Source organism: Poecilia latipinna, unplaced genomic scaffold, assembly GCF_001443285.1.
Source record: "Poecilia latipinna isolate Pla-1442-1.1 unplaced genomic scaffold, P_latipinna-1.0 Scaffold2848, whole genome shotgun sequence".
Lineage (NCBI taxonomy): Eukaryota > Metazoa > Chordata > Actinopteri > Cyprinodontiformes > Poeciliidae > Poecilia > Poecilia latipinna.
In genome coordinates this window covers 1-15,693 of record NW_015115464.1, presented here as the reverse complement: position 1 = coordinate 15,693, position 15,693 = coordinate 1, and the positions used below count along the sequence as shown (strand labels likewise).

At 39.3% G+C, this 15,693-nt stretch overlaps 1 protein-coding gene across 1 annotated transcript; it reads right to left on the bottom strand.

Moving 5' to 3' along the window:
* Positions 1-3,666: 3,666 nt before the first annotated feature.
* On the bottom strand, positions 3,667-6,821 carry tlcd2 (TLC domain containing 2). The gene has a single exon (XM_015021758.1). The coding sequence runs from the start codon at positions 5,399-5,401 to the stop codon at positions 4,979-4,981; it is 423 nt and encodes a 140-aa protein (XP_014877244.1). The 5' UTR covers positions 5,402-6,821; the 3' UTR covers positions 3,667-4,978.
* Between the last annotated feature and the right edge of the window lie 8,872 nt (positions 6,822-15,693).

Genomic DNA, 15,693 nt, shown 5'->3' with positions numbered 1-15,693 from the left:
TACGGCTTTTTTTTTTTTTGTGTGTTTTTGTGTGGTTTTTTTTAAAAACATTTTTTGCTAAAAAGGTGTTTTTTTTTTTTTTTTTTTTTTTTTTTAAATTGCCAGTTGTGGTATTTGTGTATTAATACCACAACTGGATCTAAATGAAGACGAAGGTAGGTGGCAAGTTTGACGGTGAGATTTTAATGGAATAGTAATTAAGCAAAGACTTACAAAAAGAAGAAGAAAAAGAGAGAACGAGAATACTGGGTGGGAGCCGAAGCAGGCACCAGTGAGGACTGAGAGAAAGGGAGGTGTCTAAATACTGGGAGAGTTTTGCTGGATGGACCGGGGCTGATTAATTAACAGGTTGCAGGTGTGAGGGGAGAGAGCGGAAGGTCGGCGAAGGCAAACAGGGAACTGAGAAATCAAATCTAGATGAAAAAATTAATCTAAATAAATTAATATCAGTAAAATAACTAAGAGCAGACTGAACTAAAGTGAAGCAGAAAAAAACAAATGTTTTTTAAATGTCTTTAGACCTTTATATTTAATGGGTTTCAGCTATAGTCAAATATATTTTATATGCACTATAAATCTACCAGCATATGGGTTGAGAATAACCTACTTATTCTTCTGTTATTTTTCTTGTTATAAAAATAATTAATTTACTTAAGCTGAAATTTAAGAGGTGACAAATTAGAGAAACGTATAAGTTCTTGTTCGTCTTTAATTATGATTTTCATAATTATAAAAATTATATAACGTGCACAAAAGAAATGATCAAAATCAGTGTTGCCGTCACTTTTTGATATGTCCCATAAGATACAGTAAATATATGTATGGGATGCAGGAGAATTTACATTTTTATATTTCTGGGTTTTTGTTTTCTTTCAATGAGATTTTAATTAGTAAGTGTTGCCTTTAAGTAAGTCAAAACTCTGAAAATACATGCATGCTTTTCATAGTGCAGAACAAAAGCTAATGATAACATAACAAGAAACTGGAAAATTTTACATTTAATAAGTAATATTTTAACAGGGGACTCAGCTTTCCCTCACAGTCCAGAAATATCTAGATTGGGTTAATTTACACTGAGTAAATAGATGTGTAGTTGTAACTTTAGCATTACAACTTGAAAAATAAGTGTTATAAAACAATTCTACCACTAGAGGGGGGTATAGGTAAAACGTTGTTTTCGTGACGCTGCCCTCTGCTTGATGTGACATCCTGTTTCCTCTGCAAACAGGAAAACCAGAGCCAAGTTTTTTTCCTCTCATCTTTATTGCCATGTTAAGCAATTATATTATTGAAACATACTGAATATATATAAACAGGAACTGCAGTTACAAAACAAAATCTGCCAAAACATGAAAAAATAAAACTGTTATATTTACACAGTTACAGTTAAACACCAGAGTTTAATAGGAGTGATCTGAAGGTGAAAGATGCTGCTTTCAGAGCTTGGTCTTGATTTCCTCCATTTTCTGAGTTTACCTTTTAAAGAAAATGGATAGAAATCACAGAAAAGCTGTACAGTGTTAATCGTCAGTTCTCTGTTTTCACTAAGCTGTAAAGAATAAAAGCGTACGGGTGAATCAAGAAGATCGTATTGTGGAAAAATATGATGGATCTCTTCAAGTTTTTTAAATAATGGAGCTCAGATGTGGATTAGCTGAGGTTTATTGTGCGTGAAGAGGAACATGAGGCCATTTTGTTGATATGGCAACTGTAAAACCTGAAGACAGAGCATCATCTCGCAGCCTGGTTGGAGTTGCATTTGGAAATTAAAGCCAAGAGAAAAAAGAAAGTTACTTGTGAACAGGAAGGAGCCAGAAGATGGGTCGCTATGGCTAATGTCGTTAAAATGAGAGTAAAACTTAACTAATCACAACTCATTAAAGCACAGAGAACAAACAGTATCAGTGCAGTTTTACAAGACGCACACGTCACCTCAGCTTTTCAAAGAGAACTTCAATGACACCAATCGTCTTCACTACAACCACAAAAGCTGCCCTGAAACAAAAAAAATATATATATGAAAAATAAAATAAAAAAAGGGCAAATCAATAGGGAAATATTTTCCACATATTTATGAAATTGTTGTAATCAGCGTCAACAAACCCGGAGCGACACTGAAGACGTGTTTATACTTCCTAATCAGCAGAAATCTTAAGTGCTCAGATTAAACTTTTAGTCCATTTCATTACAGCTGCTGTCTGTAATATGGTGATTAAATTTTTTTTTTTTTCGCCTTATGTTCACAAATTTGATCTGAACTCACATAAAGCTCAATGTTACAGTCAGTTAAAAAAAAAATCATCATAATAAACTTTTCTTTTCACAACAGGAAACCTTAGATACCACATCAATTACAGTTTTAATCCAAAACTTATTAGCAGAAATAAATTACAAACGTATACAATTAAGCAAACACTGATGATTCAGAAAGGAAAAATATAAAAATAAAATAGGCATTTTTATAAAGGATAAAATTAAACTGCAATGATTAGAGTTGGAAGAGTAGGCAGCTCAGTTTGCTGTATTGACAGATCTCAGACATGTTTGTTCTCTAACTCAGAAATATATCCATTGGGGCTTATCAGCATCCTTCAGATTAAAGGCAGGATGGCACATATATATAAAAATGTTACAAAATACACACACATTGGTCTTGGCTGTGTGAGGTCACTGAGGTGGCGTTCAGAAATGTCCTATCTGTGGAGAACGGGGACTCCCGTCTGTCTGAAAGCTCCTACTGCAGACCGAAACCCACCGCTGCACTTAACAGCACAATAATTTACCAAACATGAACATCTACTAATGGTATTTCGCAGTACAGCACACGTATTTTGCTCCTATTTCACTGGGTTTAAGTGTGCTTACAGATGGAAACAGGAGACCCGGTGACTGGCTGTTGAGTCAAAACCCCCGAAGAGCGTTGTTTTTTTTTTTTTTTGCCAGTGCTAATTCGTCAGGCAGTAAGATACAATTCCTTCTAATTTTTTTCCTGAATATTCCTTATTAGTCGAAAAATAAATAAATAAAAGCTATGAAAGTTTCGCTACGGAGTGTCATGCTCTAATCCACAATGTTCTGGTGAAATTCTCATTTAATTTGCCTATAAAGCTATTAAAGTTTAATAAAGTCATTTCTGTTACTCCAGTGATTCCCACTGAAAGTGGGTCAGAATCCCTTCATTTAAAATCTGATAGATGTTGGCTTAATTATTCAAAGCAACTTTTAGAGTTAAAATCTAATATTGATGTTTTTATTCTGTCAGTCTTTCTTTCTTCATTGCAAACGCCGTAGCGTTGACTTGGCTAGCATGTGCCGTGCTCTTATCCACCATCAAGTCATTTGATTTATTGCTCATGAAGGAAACTTAAATTATTGTTTGAAGCACTTCTCCTGAAATCGTTCCTGTTCTAGAAGCTCTACTTCTACATTAAGGTTAAATGTGGCGCTCTCCACATTTTAAGGTGTGTAAAAATGCCCAAATCAAATGCATCTTGGATTTCACAAGAAAATTTAGAAAAGTCCAACCTTCATTTAATAAAAAAAACAAACAAAAAAACAGGGTTCCTGAGCAGCCTGGGGGGAAAAAAAAAGCTAATTTTCTTCTATAATTTGAATCAGTTAAATGTTTTTGATATTCCAGACTTTTTTCTTTCCGTCTTTGATTCTAAAGGACAAAAAAAAAATCTATTATTGTTTATTTACATTGATTTTTGCAACCTTTATTGTTCACTTGCCACATCTGACTGTAATTTTAATACTCAACTCATCGGTTTAGTTCAGTTTTATATCTAGTCTGAATGCAAAATAATTTGAAAAATAAGTAAAAATATAATTTTACGACTCGTGTAGATTTTAAATTCAGCTTAAACTGGAGATTTTGCAAACCAAGTTAAGGTAATAAAAGTTTGCTAACTGTGCTCCACACTACAATAAACAATCAAAACTTTATTTAATCAGTGTAGCATCGTGATTTAGACTTTTATTAAAGATATTTATGATTAATATTTTGCACCTTCATGTCCAGAATGGCATAAAAACAGATATATATCACTGGGGATCTATCTTATACCAAGTCTTGACTTTCTCCGTCTCTGGAGTATAAAGATGGCAGAAAGGCTCATTTTCTCCAAGCCACTCTTCAAAATGGGAAATACAAGCCATTCGAGAAAGGGAGATGCATATTTCTGTTCTGCGAGTCGGGAAATGATTACACGAAAATCAGTGCTCGACTAAACCTGCCCATATCCAGAGTCAGAGTAAAAAAAATAAAGCTTGAAACATCTGAGAGCGCGAAACAACAAGGACCAAACAAAGCTCATCGCTGGAGAAACGCAGCAAAGACGAGAGGAAATTATCCTAAGGTCTTTTTTTTTAAAAGGCTTGAAATTACCTGTGGAGAGCGGGCACCGCGCGTACGTTTTTGATTCAAGTCATTCGTAGATTTTCAACAAAGTGATCAACACTGTCAGCAAAGCGGGAGAGCTAGCAACCAGTTCTGAGGTAGCAGGCGGTTTTTAGTTGAGGACATTTGGCGGAGAACACATTCACCTCTGCAGTGCCAAAGTCAAACCATAAGAGGGCGTTACTGATTTATCTACTCAGTGGGTAAAAACATAATAAAAAAAAAAAAAAAAAAATCAACAGCATGATGTGTTTAAAGCAAACTAGATGGATTAAGTGATACATTTATGATGTTACTAAAGATATTTTACATTTTCTGTTCCCAGTGGCTGTGTGAGGATCTGTTTAAAAGGTGGCCTACCAAAGGCATTTGGTAGGCAACACGTTTACAGGACTTACAGGACTTATGTCCTTCATGAGGTGAAGCACACAAGCTCTAATGCCAAAACCCGCAGCTGAGGGGGAAGAAGTTTCCTCCAGCGAGGTCAGAGGAGGTCCGGCGACATTTGCAGCACAGATCTCCGTCTCTTAAACGAGCGCTGGATCCGAGCCACCGGGGTCCTAACAGAGCGCAGTTCTACATCTCCTTCTCCTTCTTGGCCTCCCGGGTGCTGGTCTTTAAAAAGTCGCTCCTGAGCAGCCGGCAGAAGAGGATGATGTTCATGACGGTCATGATGGCCATGCCCACGCTGCCCAGCGTGTAGGCCAGCAGGGGGATCTTGTCCCTGTTGAGCACCAGCCAGCGGGTCATCCAAGCCAGCGTGTTGATGCGGAAAACCACGTACGTGCCCAGGTTGATGATGCTGTTGACGCGGTAGAGCGTGCTCGCCGCCATGCTGGCCATGCGCAGGATCTGCCGGAGGTGGAGGAACACCGAGTTGATCTCCACCAGCAGGGCCACCACGGAGAATCCCACGTAGCGACACGACACCACGGAGAGGCCGAAGCAGGTGATGACCTGCAGACAGGCGGGGGAGGAAGTCAGAGTTCCTGTTAACATCCTGCAGGCTTTGCTTTTCTAATGTTAGTTTCACAAACTAAGAAAAGTTGGACTGAAGTATTGGGGAAAAAAAAAAAAAAAAAAAAAAAATGTTCTAAACCTCTGTATATATATTAAGAACAAACACTGAACACAAAAAGTTATATTAAACTGATCATTTCACATTTTTTACGGATGAATGAAAGCTTTCAAAAGTAACTATCCGCCTATGTTAAATGGTGAATTAACTGTGACCAAGCTTTCAGTCTCTCCTCAACATGCTGAGTTTGGAGACGTCGGCCGTCTCGTGGAAACCTTGGAAAAGAGACGCCTCTCTCACACACATTGTAACTCCATCTTTGCTGACCACTGACATGCACTATAATCATGTAAAATGACTGTGTATGTAAAGCCTGAGCCAAACTAGATAAGAACCTTAGAAAATGCTCAAAAAAAAAGATTTTAAAATTAGTCCTGGAATGGAGAGGAGAACAGTAAAGCTGATTATTTACTTTACAAACACAAAATAAGCACAAATTAAAGTCTTCTAAAGAAGTAGTTTAAATAAGAAAACGCTTGTTCTATGTCTGAATTGACTCTGGAAGATTAAACCAACAAATACGAATGGGACGGCGTGCATTTCAAAGAGAAATGTATTCTGATTAGGTTGCAATCTATGACCCTGTGATATGATCCCGATGCAGGAGGTGACTTTGCTTTTTATAGTTATGTATTGTTGAAATCCACTGTGATTCCTCTGGAAGGCCAAAGCTCCTGCCACTCCTTCCTGCTGAACTGCGCTTACGAAAGTCTGTGATGTAACGGACAGATTACCGCCACCAGGTGGCGCCTAAGCCTTGTAAACAGACGACTCTACATTCCCTGATTGTTGCCTCGATGCTGAAAAGTTGGACAGAAACGGATTATTGACAAAGTCCGAGAGCAAACCGTTACCCAACGCCGTCACAGCAGCTGCGCTGCAGCTCTAAATCTACACGACGGCGGCCGTGCTTACATGGAAACACATTTCAACAGGTGGGGCGGCTTCATTCAGTCAGCACACGGCTGCCGTGAGCTTCCAGACATCCGAACCACCTTAAGAGAGACGTTTACAGCAGGGATGAAGGCAGGCTGTGACATACGGGACCACCTTTACCGTGAGCTGAACGGGCCACTTGTGTTCATGCATGCGTGTCCGCCGTGACGTTACATGCCGCATTTTGATGGTTAAGCAACAGGACATGTGAGGAGCAGTAAACATCATCCCATACTGCACGTTACATTACGGTTCAAAGGTTTGCATTAAGCTGCGTGCCGCCTTTCCTGCATAAACCTTAAACATCTAGAGGGGGGATGGGGGGGATGTTAATTTACCTGCTAAGAGTACAGAAAATGCTGTAGAGATACAGTCACGTCAATGCAAGACATACAATACCCAGTAAAAATGTTCACACACCTTGAACTTTTTAAAACGTTGCCATATACAAACACAAACCTGTTTTTATCTTATTTGAATTGTATGCAGTAAAACACACACACACTGCAAGGAAGCCCGTTTTTGTATTGACAAAGTGTGCAACTAGACTGTTTGTGGCATCATTTAAGCTTATGTAGCATCATCCTGAGATTTAAACATCTCTTCAATCTGGAAAAGGAACATAGCAAAAATATGGACAAGAGAAAACAAATTACGGAACAGTGGCAAATAGAAAGAATATTCCAGTTTGCTGCCATGATGGGGGCACAGAAAGTCTTTCAAAGAACATTCTCTGGCCAACACCCTAAATTATATGTGTGGAGGAAAACTAACACCGTATATCGTCCTGACCACATCACCAACCCACATGGAAGAGGTGTCAGGGAGGAAGAAGTTCACCTTCCAGCAGGACAAATCAAAGGTCAGACTAAAATCCAATAAAAACTCTGTGGAAACTTAAATACTGATTATCAGACACAGTCCATCCAATGGAGCTGGACCGAGCCAGGAACCAATCAACGCCGAACCTTGTCACTTATTTAGCCTTTATTTAGGAAGGCTAAATAAAAATGCATGCCACACATTTCAGATTTTTATATACGAATAACACCACACTTTCCTCCATCTGCAGCTGTTTGCTACTTTGTGTTGGCGTTTTATGTAAAGTCACAATAAATCCCACAGAAGTTCAAGTTTAAAACATGAAACAAATACGGAAAGATAAGAGCATAAATAATTTTGCAGAGCAAAGTACTACATGACAGTCGGATCTGCATTTGTACCAAAATACCGAGAAAAAATAAAATAGACTCGTTTGACATTTCTTTACACTTCAAACTCTCCAAGTTAAACGTCGTATCGTCAGCAGCCAGAGAGCTGCAACCACTCAATGAAACGATCCGTCTTAGGGAAATCTGCTGTGCAACTTATGCACAGAAGTCTGTTTTCAAAAAATAAGTGGAACCACACCGCTGGTCAGTCAGCATCTTGTGACTTTCCTCTGTGGGAGAACCAGTGGCTCTCTGAAGCAGAATCTGAGCTTCAGGCCAGGATGTCCTGTTATCAGAGAGGGTCAGGAAGACAACGGCAGGTTTAGTCATCTGTTGACCCAGCGACCAAACAAACCATCATTGACCACAGAAATATGTTTATCGTTTGAGTATTATATAGTGTCTGCTTGGAAAGCGCAGGGTTGATATAGAAAGATGTGGAAAATGTTTATTTTAGGAAAAAATATAATGGAATTGATAAAAAATAAAAATACAGATAATAGGGTCCTACATTTAGATGGCTAACTAAAGGCATTTTAGTTAGTTTTTATATTTGATACATATTTAACAGATATATTCAGTTCAATTCAGGCTTTATTGTGGTTAAACACAGCATCGTAGTAAAGATAAAAATAGAAGCATTTTTCTAAGTTCTAAGTGAAAAAAGTTCTTCCAGTGTTTTAAAAATTATTTGATCCCTTAAAGATTTACTTTTGTTTGCTATTCATTGTCACACCTACATTTCAGATGGTCAATTCAATTTTAATACGAGGCAAAAATATCCTGAGGGAATACAAAGTGCAAAATGAGGATTTTATTCATTAAGGGGAAAAAAGTCTGTCCGATCCAGCCAATGAAAACTAGGCAAATAAGAGAAACTGAAAATATGCGACTTTTTTTCTCAACAGTTGTGATTTATCGTGGGAAAACACCAGAACAAACTCCAAACAACATAGAGATGCAGATGAAATGATAACATCCAACCCAACCAGGAGCAGGTTACTATGGCAACATGCAATAAACATGCAATAAACAGTGAAGCTGAATTTTTTTTTTCCTAGTCCCCTAAATACACAAACATCCTCACACAGCGAGGAAAATACGTCTCAGCTCATCGGTTCAGACTCCCGTTTACGAAAGTTGGACCTCAGAGACCAAACCCAGCACACCGACAATAAAAACATCATGCGAGGGAGGGCTGCGAGTCCAGTTATGAAAACAACACATCCACGTGTGGTCGGGACCGAAGCGAAGGCAAAGACCACACGACTAAACCTCAAGAGACTTCATTCCGCTCCGTTCATTCGCAAATGCACACGCAGAGGAGCCGAGCGCCAAATCTCCCAACCACAAAACCCAACCGGATCCAACGTCTCATCTGGTCTATAAAACAAGACTGAACACGAGACTGCAAAGGTCAAACAAACCCTTATACAATCCAGAGATAGGACGACTTGATAACGCACTGAGTTGGTATATAATGTGGTCGATATGGAGCAAAGCTGTTCAGAAGCAGGGTAATAAATGATGCACTTCTCATGCTTTCTTAAAAAGACTGCATAACATGTTTTCCTCGTCTTTGCTGTTATCTTTATTTAGCTTTATTGCTGTTTTTACTGTGGATGTTCTACAATTCAACAAATGCCAATAAACACAGATAAAGTGGCCCACAGAGATAAAAGACCTTTAAGTAATATGTCACGATTTCAAGGTCTGTCCGCAAGGAGGACCATAAACCTTCACCTGCAGAAAAACTTTGAGAAAACGTCCCTAAAACCTGATCCTACGGCGTTCTCGGCGAGTCCACCATTGTGGGGACAAAAATAGAGACGTCAGCGCTGGTGTCAGCACCGTGCGCTGAAGGGGGCTCACGGTAATCCCCCTCGCGGGCCGCTGGATCAGTCATGATGGGATTGATTCAGCATTAGGTGGATTTTGCAGCATGAAGCTCTGCTGAACACGACTTTCACACAAAAGCCTCCGTAACATAAATAAACTCGGCAAACACACGGTGGAGAATTGGGAAGTTAAAAAAAAAAAAAAAAAAAAAGAGGGGGAGGAGGGGGTTTCAAAACACTTTTTTATAAAAGAAAATCTGAAAAGTGTGGCATGCGTTTGCATTCGGCCCCACTGAAGTTTTAGGCCTACCTTGTAACGCAGCTCTTTTGGGCCACGTCTCCATCAGCTTTGCGGATTACAGGCGGACATTTTATTGATTCTTCTTTTCCAAACAGCTCAAGCTCAGATTAAATCGAGAGGTTGATCAAAAATTCTCAAAATGATTTAGGTCTGGACTTTGACTGGGCCGTTCTAACAAATGCGCTTGGATTTATTCATGTATCCTGCCACAGATTTTCCTCCCTGTAATTGGCCCCATTCATCCTTTCCTTGCAGAACAGCATCCCCACAGTGTGATGCTGCCACCACCGTGCTTCAGCTTGCACATGTGGCGTTCAGGTTGATGTGCCGTGATGCTCCCATAAACATGGGAAATTACCCAGCTTAAATCTAATTCCATACATTAATTGTAGCATTCAATTTTTAAAAGCCATCTATCAAATTACTAGTCATATAATTATTAATTTGTCATTGTGGAGAAACCCAGGTAAACATATTTTTTTAAATAACATTTCAACAAAAACTATTCACATTTTTGTTTTGCTTATCGGTAAAACATTTGTTTACAATAAAACTACATATAATCCTCTTATTCTTCTCCAGATAAACAATGAGGCATGTTTGTTCCCTGCATCTTCCTCCCCATGGGCTCAATTAGTTCTTCCTCTAAACCCTGGCGAGGGACCTCCACTTTCAGAGGGAAAACACAGGGTGTGAAATGCAGGAGTGAGTATCTGACAGGTTAGAAGTCAGACAAATCTTAAAGTTTCAGGATCTCAGAAAAGAGACGGAAGAAGAGAGATATTGTTGCAAAGAAAGGTGATACCTGGACTGCTCAACAAAATCCTCTGTGGAAGTACTTTGACAACAAATACCTCTTTGTTTGAACTTATGCAGCCTCGCTACTGCAGTTGTGTTGGTCTGTGGCTAAATGTGGGCTTTAGCATAATATCTAGAAAGCAAGAGTTAAGCTAATCTCCATAAAAGTGGAAAATATTTAAGACAATCTGCAGCCATCCCGACAACGGACATCAGAGAGTTAATTCACTTCAAGGTCAGATAACGTAAAGATTAAAGGCACTCGGGACTCTGCAGGCCTCAGGCGGGTGGTTAAAGTGCATGACAGTACAAACAGGAAACAGACGGACAAGTATGGCTCGTTTTCAAAGGTTGCTGGGAGAAAAAACGTCTCTCTGAAAGGAATTTGACAGCATGACTTGAATCTAAATGAACCCCATGATGTCTGAAACCCTGGCTCAAATGGAGCTTCTGTATAATTGCTCACAGTATGTCAGTCAGGTAAACACTAAAAGCATTTCGGCTACGGAGCACAGTGGTGGAGGGGTGGTGATTTGGCCTCGTTTTGCACCACATGACCTGTGCACCTTGCACGCATAGAGCCGAGCAAAAACTAATCAGTCTAGCTAAATCTTCTGTAAATAAAACCGGGTCATAAACAAGAAAATGATACGAAACGCAATCAATTTCCAAGAAAATACCTGAAAAAGAACACCTGAACTTTATCGAAAGGCTGTGACTGGACCTTAAAAGATCAGAAATCTGCAGAATAATGTTAACTATAAAAACCAAAACAATTGAACGATGGAGTGTATTTAATTTAGTGCTTAGTGGTTTCAGGTTGAGACAACCTGCAGTCGAGACTCGGGGGATAAATGCTTCTTGTGGTTGCACCTGTTCACCCACTGCTTCTCTGCCTGACGAGTCATCGTTCTCACATCGGAGTCCGTTGGACACTTTTTACCGCAAGTCAGACAAAATTCCTAATGGCTGATGCAAGAGTCACATGTGTGTCCCTTTGTTAACAACAGTACTCGTCTCTCACTCTTCAACAGTAACAATGATGTCAAAGAATATTTAGGAAGTCAAACCAGTTCCTCTTGTCCCGAGTTGAAAATGTGGAGATTTACAGGTTTGGCGAGAGTCACGAGCCTTTTGTTCGACATGACAAAGCAAAATTCTGGATGATGTCTACGATGATAAAAAACATAGAGGAACTCGCAAAGAAGTTTTCATTCTTTTTTTTTTTACTAGTCCTTGTAAGTGGGAAAAGAAAAAAAAAACACATATACTGGCTCTTAAAGCTTGTAGCAGCAGCAGATGTCAGAGGTGTCAGGGTGTGAGCAGACATGCTTCAGACAGGTGTGAGGGTGGAGCTGATGGCTGCCTCTCCCTGGTGCAAAGCTGTTCCATGGTCATAAAATACTTGAGACACTTTAACATGTGGTCAGGTAACAACCGCAAATGTTAATGTAATGTATTTTAAAGAGCAATAAAAGTAATGAATTACTGTGACGTGGAAGGAAGCTGACACATTTCAACAGTCGTGTGTGTGTGTGTGTGTGTGTGTGTGTGTGTGTGTGTGTGTGTGTGTGTGTGTGTGTGAGACGGTGTGTGTGTGTTTATTCAACAGCCTTGATTTAAAAGCTTTCAGACCTGGCTTTTCTGCTCCTATAGCTTCAAGTTTTTACCACCGTTGAGGATCTAGAGATTGAAATTTTAACCCATTTCATTTTTAAAACGGATCAAGCTCAGTCAGATTGGACTGAGAGCTTCTGTGAACATCAATTTTAAAGTCTTGCTTAAAAATCCCGAATAGATTAAGGTCTTGACCGCTCCAACACCATTCTACTGCAGACAAAGTTTTGTCCCAAGATCATCCTGCATTTAGCTCCATCAAATCTAACCAGCTCCCCTTTCCCTGCAGAAGAAAAGCATGTTTCATGGTGGGTATGATGTGTTCAGACTAAACCTGTCGTCATTAATCAACTAATTGCATGCAGAAATTAAAATGAGCTTGACAATTTCCATTTTTTTAAAGAGCAATTTTGTTTGCACAGACTTCATAATCCAATTTATTTATGGCGTCGGTTGTGTTTCTCTTTTATTTCCAGTGTTGAATCTTCTGTACAGAATTAAAGTTTATTGGTTTTTGAGAGGCTGAACTCGCTCAATATTATGCCTTTATAATTATATATCTTAAAAATGATCTCAAAACAACAATATAATTGTTAATTGCAATAATTTCTGTGACAATATATAGTCCAGCAAAATGTGTTATTGTGACAGCTCTAGTTCAGAGTTGTAGTTTTTCTGCCACAAAATAAATTTTTACATCTAGACCAAAAAGTTCGGCTTTGGTCTCATCTGATCAGAGCGCCTTGGTGACCGTCCGCCAAAGTCGCTCTTGTAAATTAGGTTTTTAATCTCAATTAGTTTTTCTTTCTGGTTAACATGAAAGATTAAATAAAAATGAAAATCTTTCTTGGGTTCTCTACAAGATCAATTTACGTAGCGGTATCAGAATAAAGGGGGTGATTACATATGGTAAACTGTGAACAAGTTGATTATTTTATGGTTTACTTAGAGGCGTGATAGGATTAACTATGGCATAGGCTCACAAAATACACATAAATCACTGCTGGGAAAACTGTGAACTTAAATGCATAGTGACTAGGTTTTACATTTGTGTGCGCAGAAAATGAATGGATTGATTATTTAGGGCACTAATGCACTTCACATTGGCTTTCTGCCAGGTTGTTCTCAGCACATTACACTACGCTACAGCCACAGGACAGGAAACGGTTCTTCACAGCAGACAGGAAACCGTCCAGTAAAAGCAATGAAGAGAAAAGCAGTAGGAAACTCAGAACAGAGATGTCAGCCTTATGATGACTGTAGGCGGACAATGGGGACGATTGGTAGGCGGTAAGGTCCGACAAAACGACTCCGCAAGAGAAAAACCAAGAGAAGGAGGTAGGAAACACCAGCAAAGACGACACACAGAGCAAGTCCAAAGTTCCAGAAGAGACAAGAAGTTATCTTGGGGTCTTAAATGCTGTCATGAGGCCAGTCAGATGACTGCTGCACAACAGGCCCCTTCAGAGCCTCTCCGTCACACACATCTGGTGAGAAGCTCAACAGACGTACACAAAAAAAACAAAAAAAAAAACACTATTACTACAAGAAACACGGTCGATTAGAACTGCGTGGCTTTTCATTTAGAGGAGCGAACCGGATAATCAGATGAAGGCAAAGCATTATTTTTAGTCTTCCTGCGGCAGGGCGTCTATGACTGAACGGTGACTTTTTTATGAATGAAGCAGACAGGAAGTGAGTCTGGGAAAAAAAAAGCCCCTCAAATATTTCATCACTTGTTATGAAAGTCGAGAGATGCATCTGGACAAAGACTCGTACCAAAAACAAAGCTCTTGACACCAGATGAGGCTCGTCTCACTCCGTCATATGCTTCACACACATTTTTCATGTTAAAACTCCAGATGTTTTAAAGACAAAATGGAGGGATATTGAACCCCTACGGTCTGACAGATGAAGAGGAAGATGTTTACCACTATTATACAATTGGTAAACTTTTTTTTTTTTTTTTTTATCAAATACAACAAGCAGAATTTTTCAGGACACTGTTGACACCATTAATACATTTTTTCTTGGCAGGCTATTTATGACTTCAAGATGAGGCACTGATTTATTGTGCGGAAATTCCTGTTTGATTGTTATTATGTGGTTTGGGACACGCTGTTCCACGATGCTTATTCAGTAAAAGAAAAAAACAGCCATTTGTTGCATCTCTAATAAAAAACTTATAAAACCTTTAAAAGTTGCACACTGCATGCATACAACATAGTTCTGACTGTGTGGATGGCGAAGGAATTCAGTTTTTAAGCTTTACATCACCCAAACTTGGAGCAATCAGTTTTTAACTCAGACTCAGAATGTTTTTTTTCCCCCAGATACAAACAGTGAAAAAAAAATAAAAAATGTCTCTGCCAACTTCATAATTTTGATGTGAGGTTATTCCTGCATTGTGCTCTGACTTACTGGCACACCCATCGACACGCCTTTAAACTACGTGCTGTGACCCCGGTTCCTCCCGCAGCAGCTGGATTTCATCCAAGTATGTCGAACATCTCTTTCATACTTCGGTTTGCCGTCATCAGGTGTGGCGCCATGGAAAAACACACCCACAGTTTTCCAATCTCAATAATAGATGTATGCAGGTATCCACACAGCTTTCCTAGTTGCTATGCCAACCAGTAACAAATAAAACCTCCTTTTTATAACTTTATTGTCTTTTAGGCTGGTGTGGTTCCTAGTTTGCAGCTTCTTTGGACCCGGTTCTGCTCATTCTGCCACCTCGCTGTTTGGTTCTTTTGAATTTTTATTCATTTGGTGCCAAACTTTTTCCTGTATGAGAAGTTGCTGTCTTCTGTGGGACACTGTGTACATCAGTTCACAAACGCCTTGAGGGTATTTCACTTGTTCTTTGAAAACCGATGACTTAAAGAATCATTTTGACATCTAATTGCAGAAACATCCATTAGCAGGACGTCACTAAGATTTGTTTTGGTTTGTTTCCCATGTCATAGGAATCAACTCATCTACATGGGGATCAGAGCCTCAGGCAAAGAACAGCCATCCATTTTCTTACACGCTTATCACTAGTGAGGTTGTGAGGAGGGCTAGTGCCTAGCAACGCGCGAGCAGCGGGCTACACCCTGTACAGGTCGCCAGTCCATCGCAGAACGTACAACTTCAAATAAAATCTGCCAAAAATGAGGTCATGTACCAAAATGAATAAACTGGTTGTCAATGGTTAGGTATGTGGGTATAAAGTATAAACCTGAAGTAGGTCGAGATGCAATGTCACAGATCCAACATGCAGGTGTGAATTAACTAATTGACTTGAGAACCAACGGGTCGCATTGGTCTGGGTGTTTTAGTGTGTATGAGAGAAAATTTAAGGTTAAAGACACCGACACTCGTACTTTACTGTCCAACAAATGACAAAGTTATGGTTTTAAATTATTTTTCAAATTCCCACTTGTGTTCATCTGATCAGAAAAGCCTTTTTACAATAAAATGTACAGTTTGGTTATTTTATTGTTGATTTGCACAAAACCGACCTACTC

Bases quoted from the DNA above. Each gene is read 5' to 3' on its own strand.
- tlcd2 (XM_015021758.1), bottom strand. From the start codon at position 5,401: ATGTTAACAGGAACTCTGACTTCCTCCCCCGCCTGTCTGCAGGTCATC.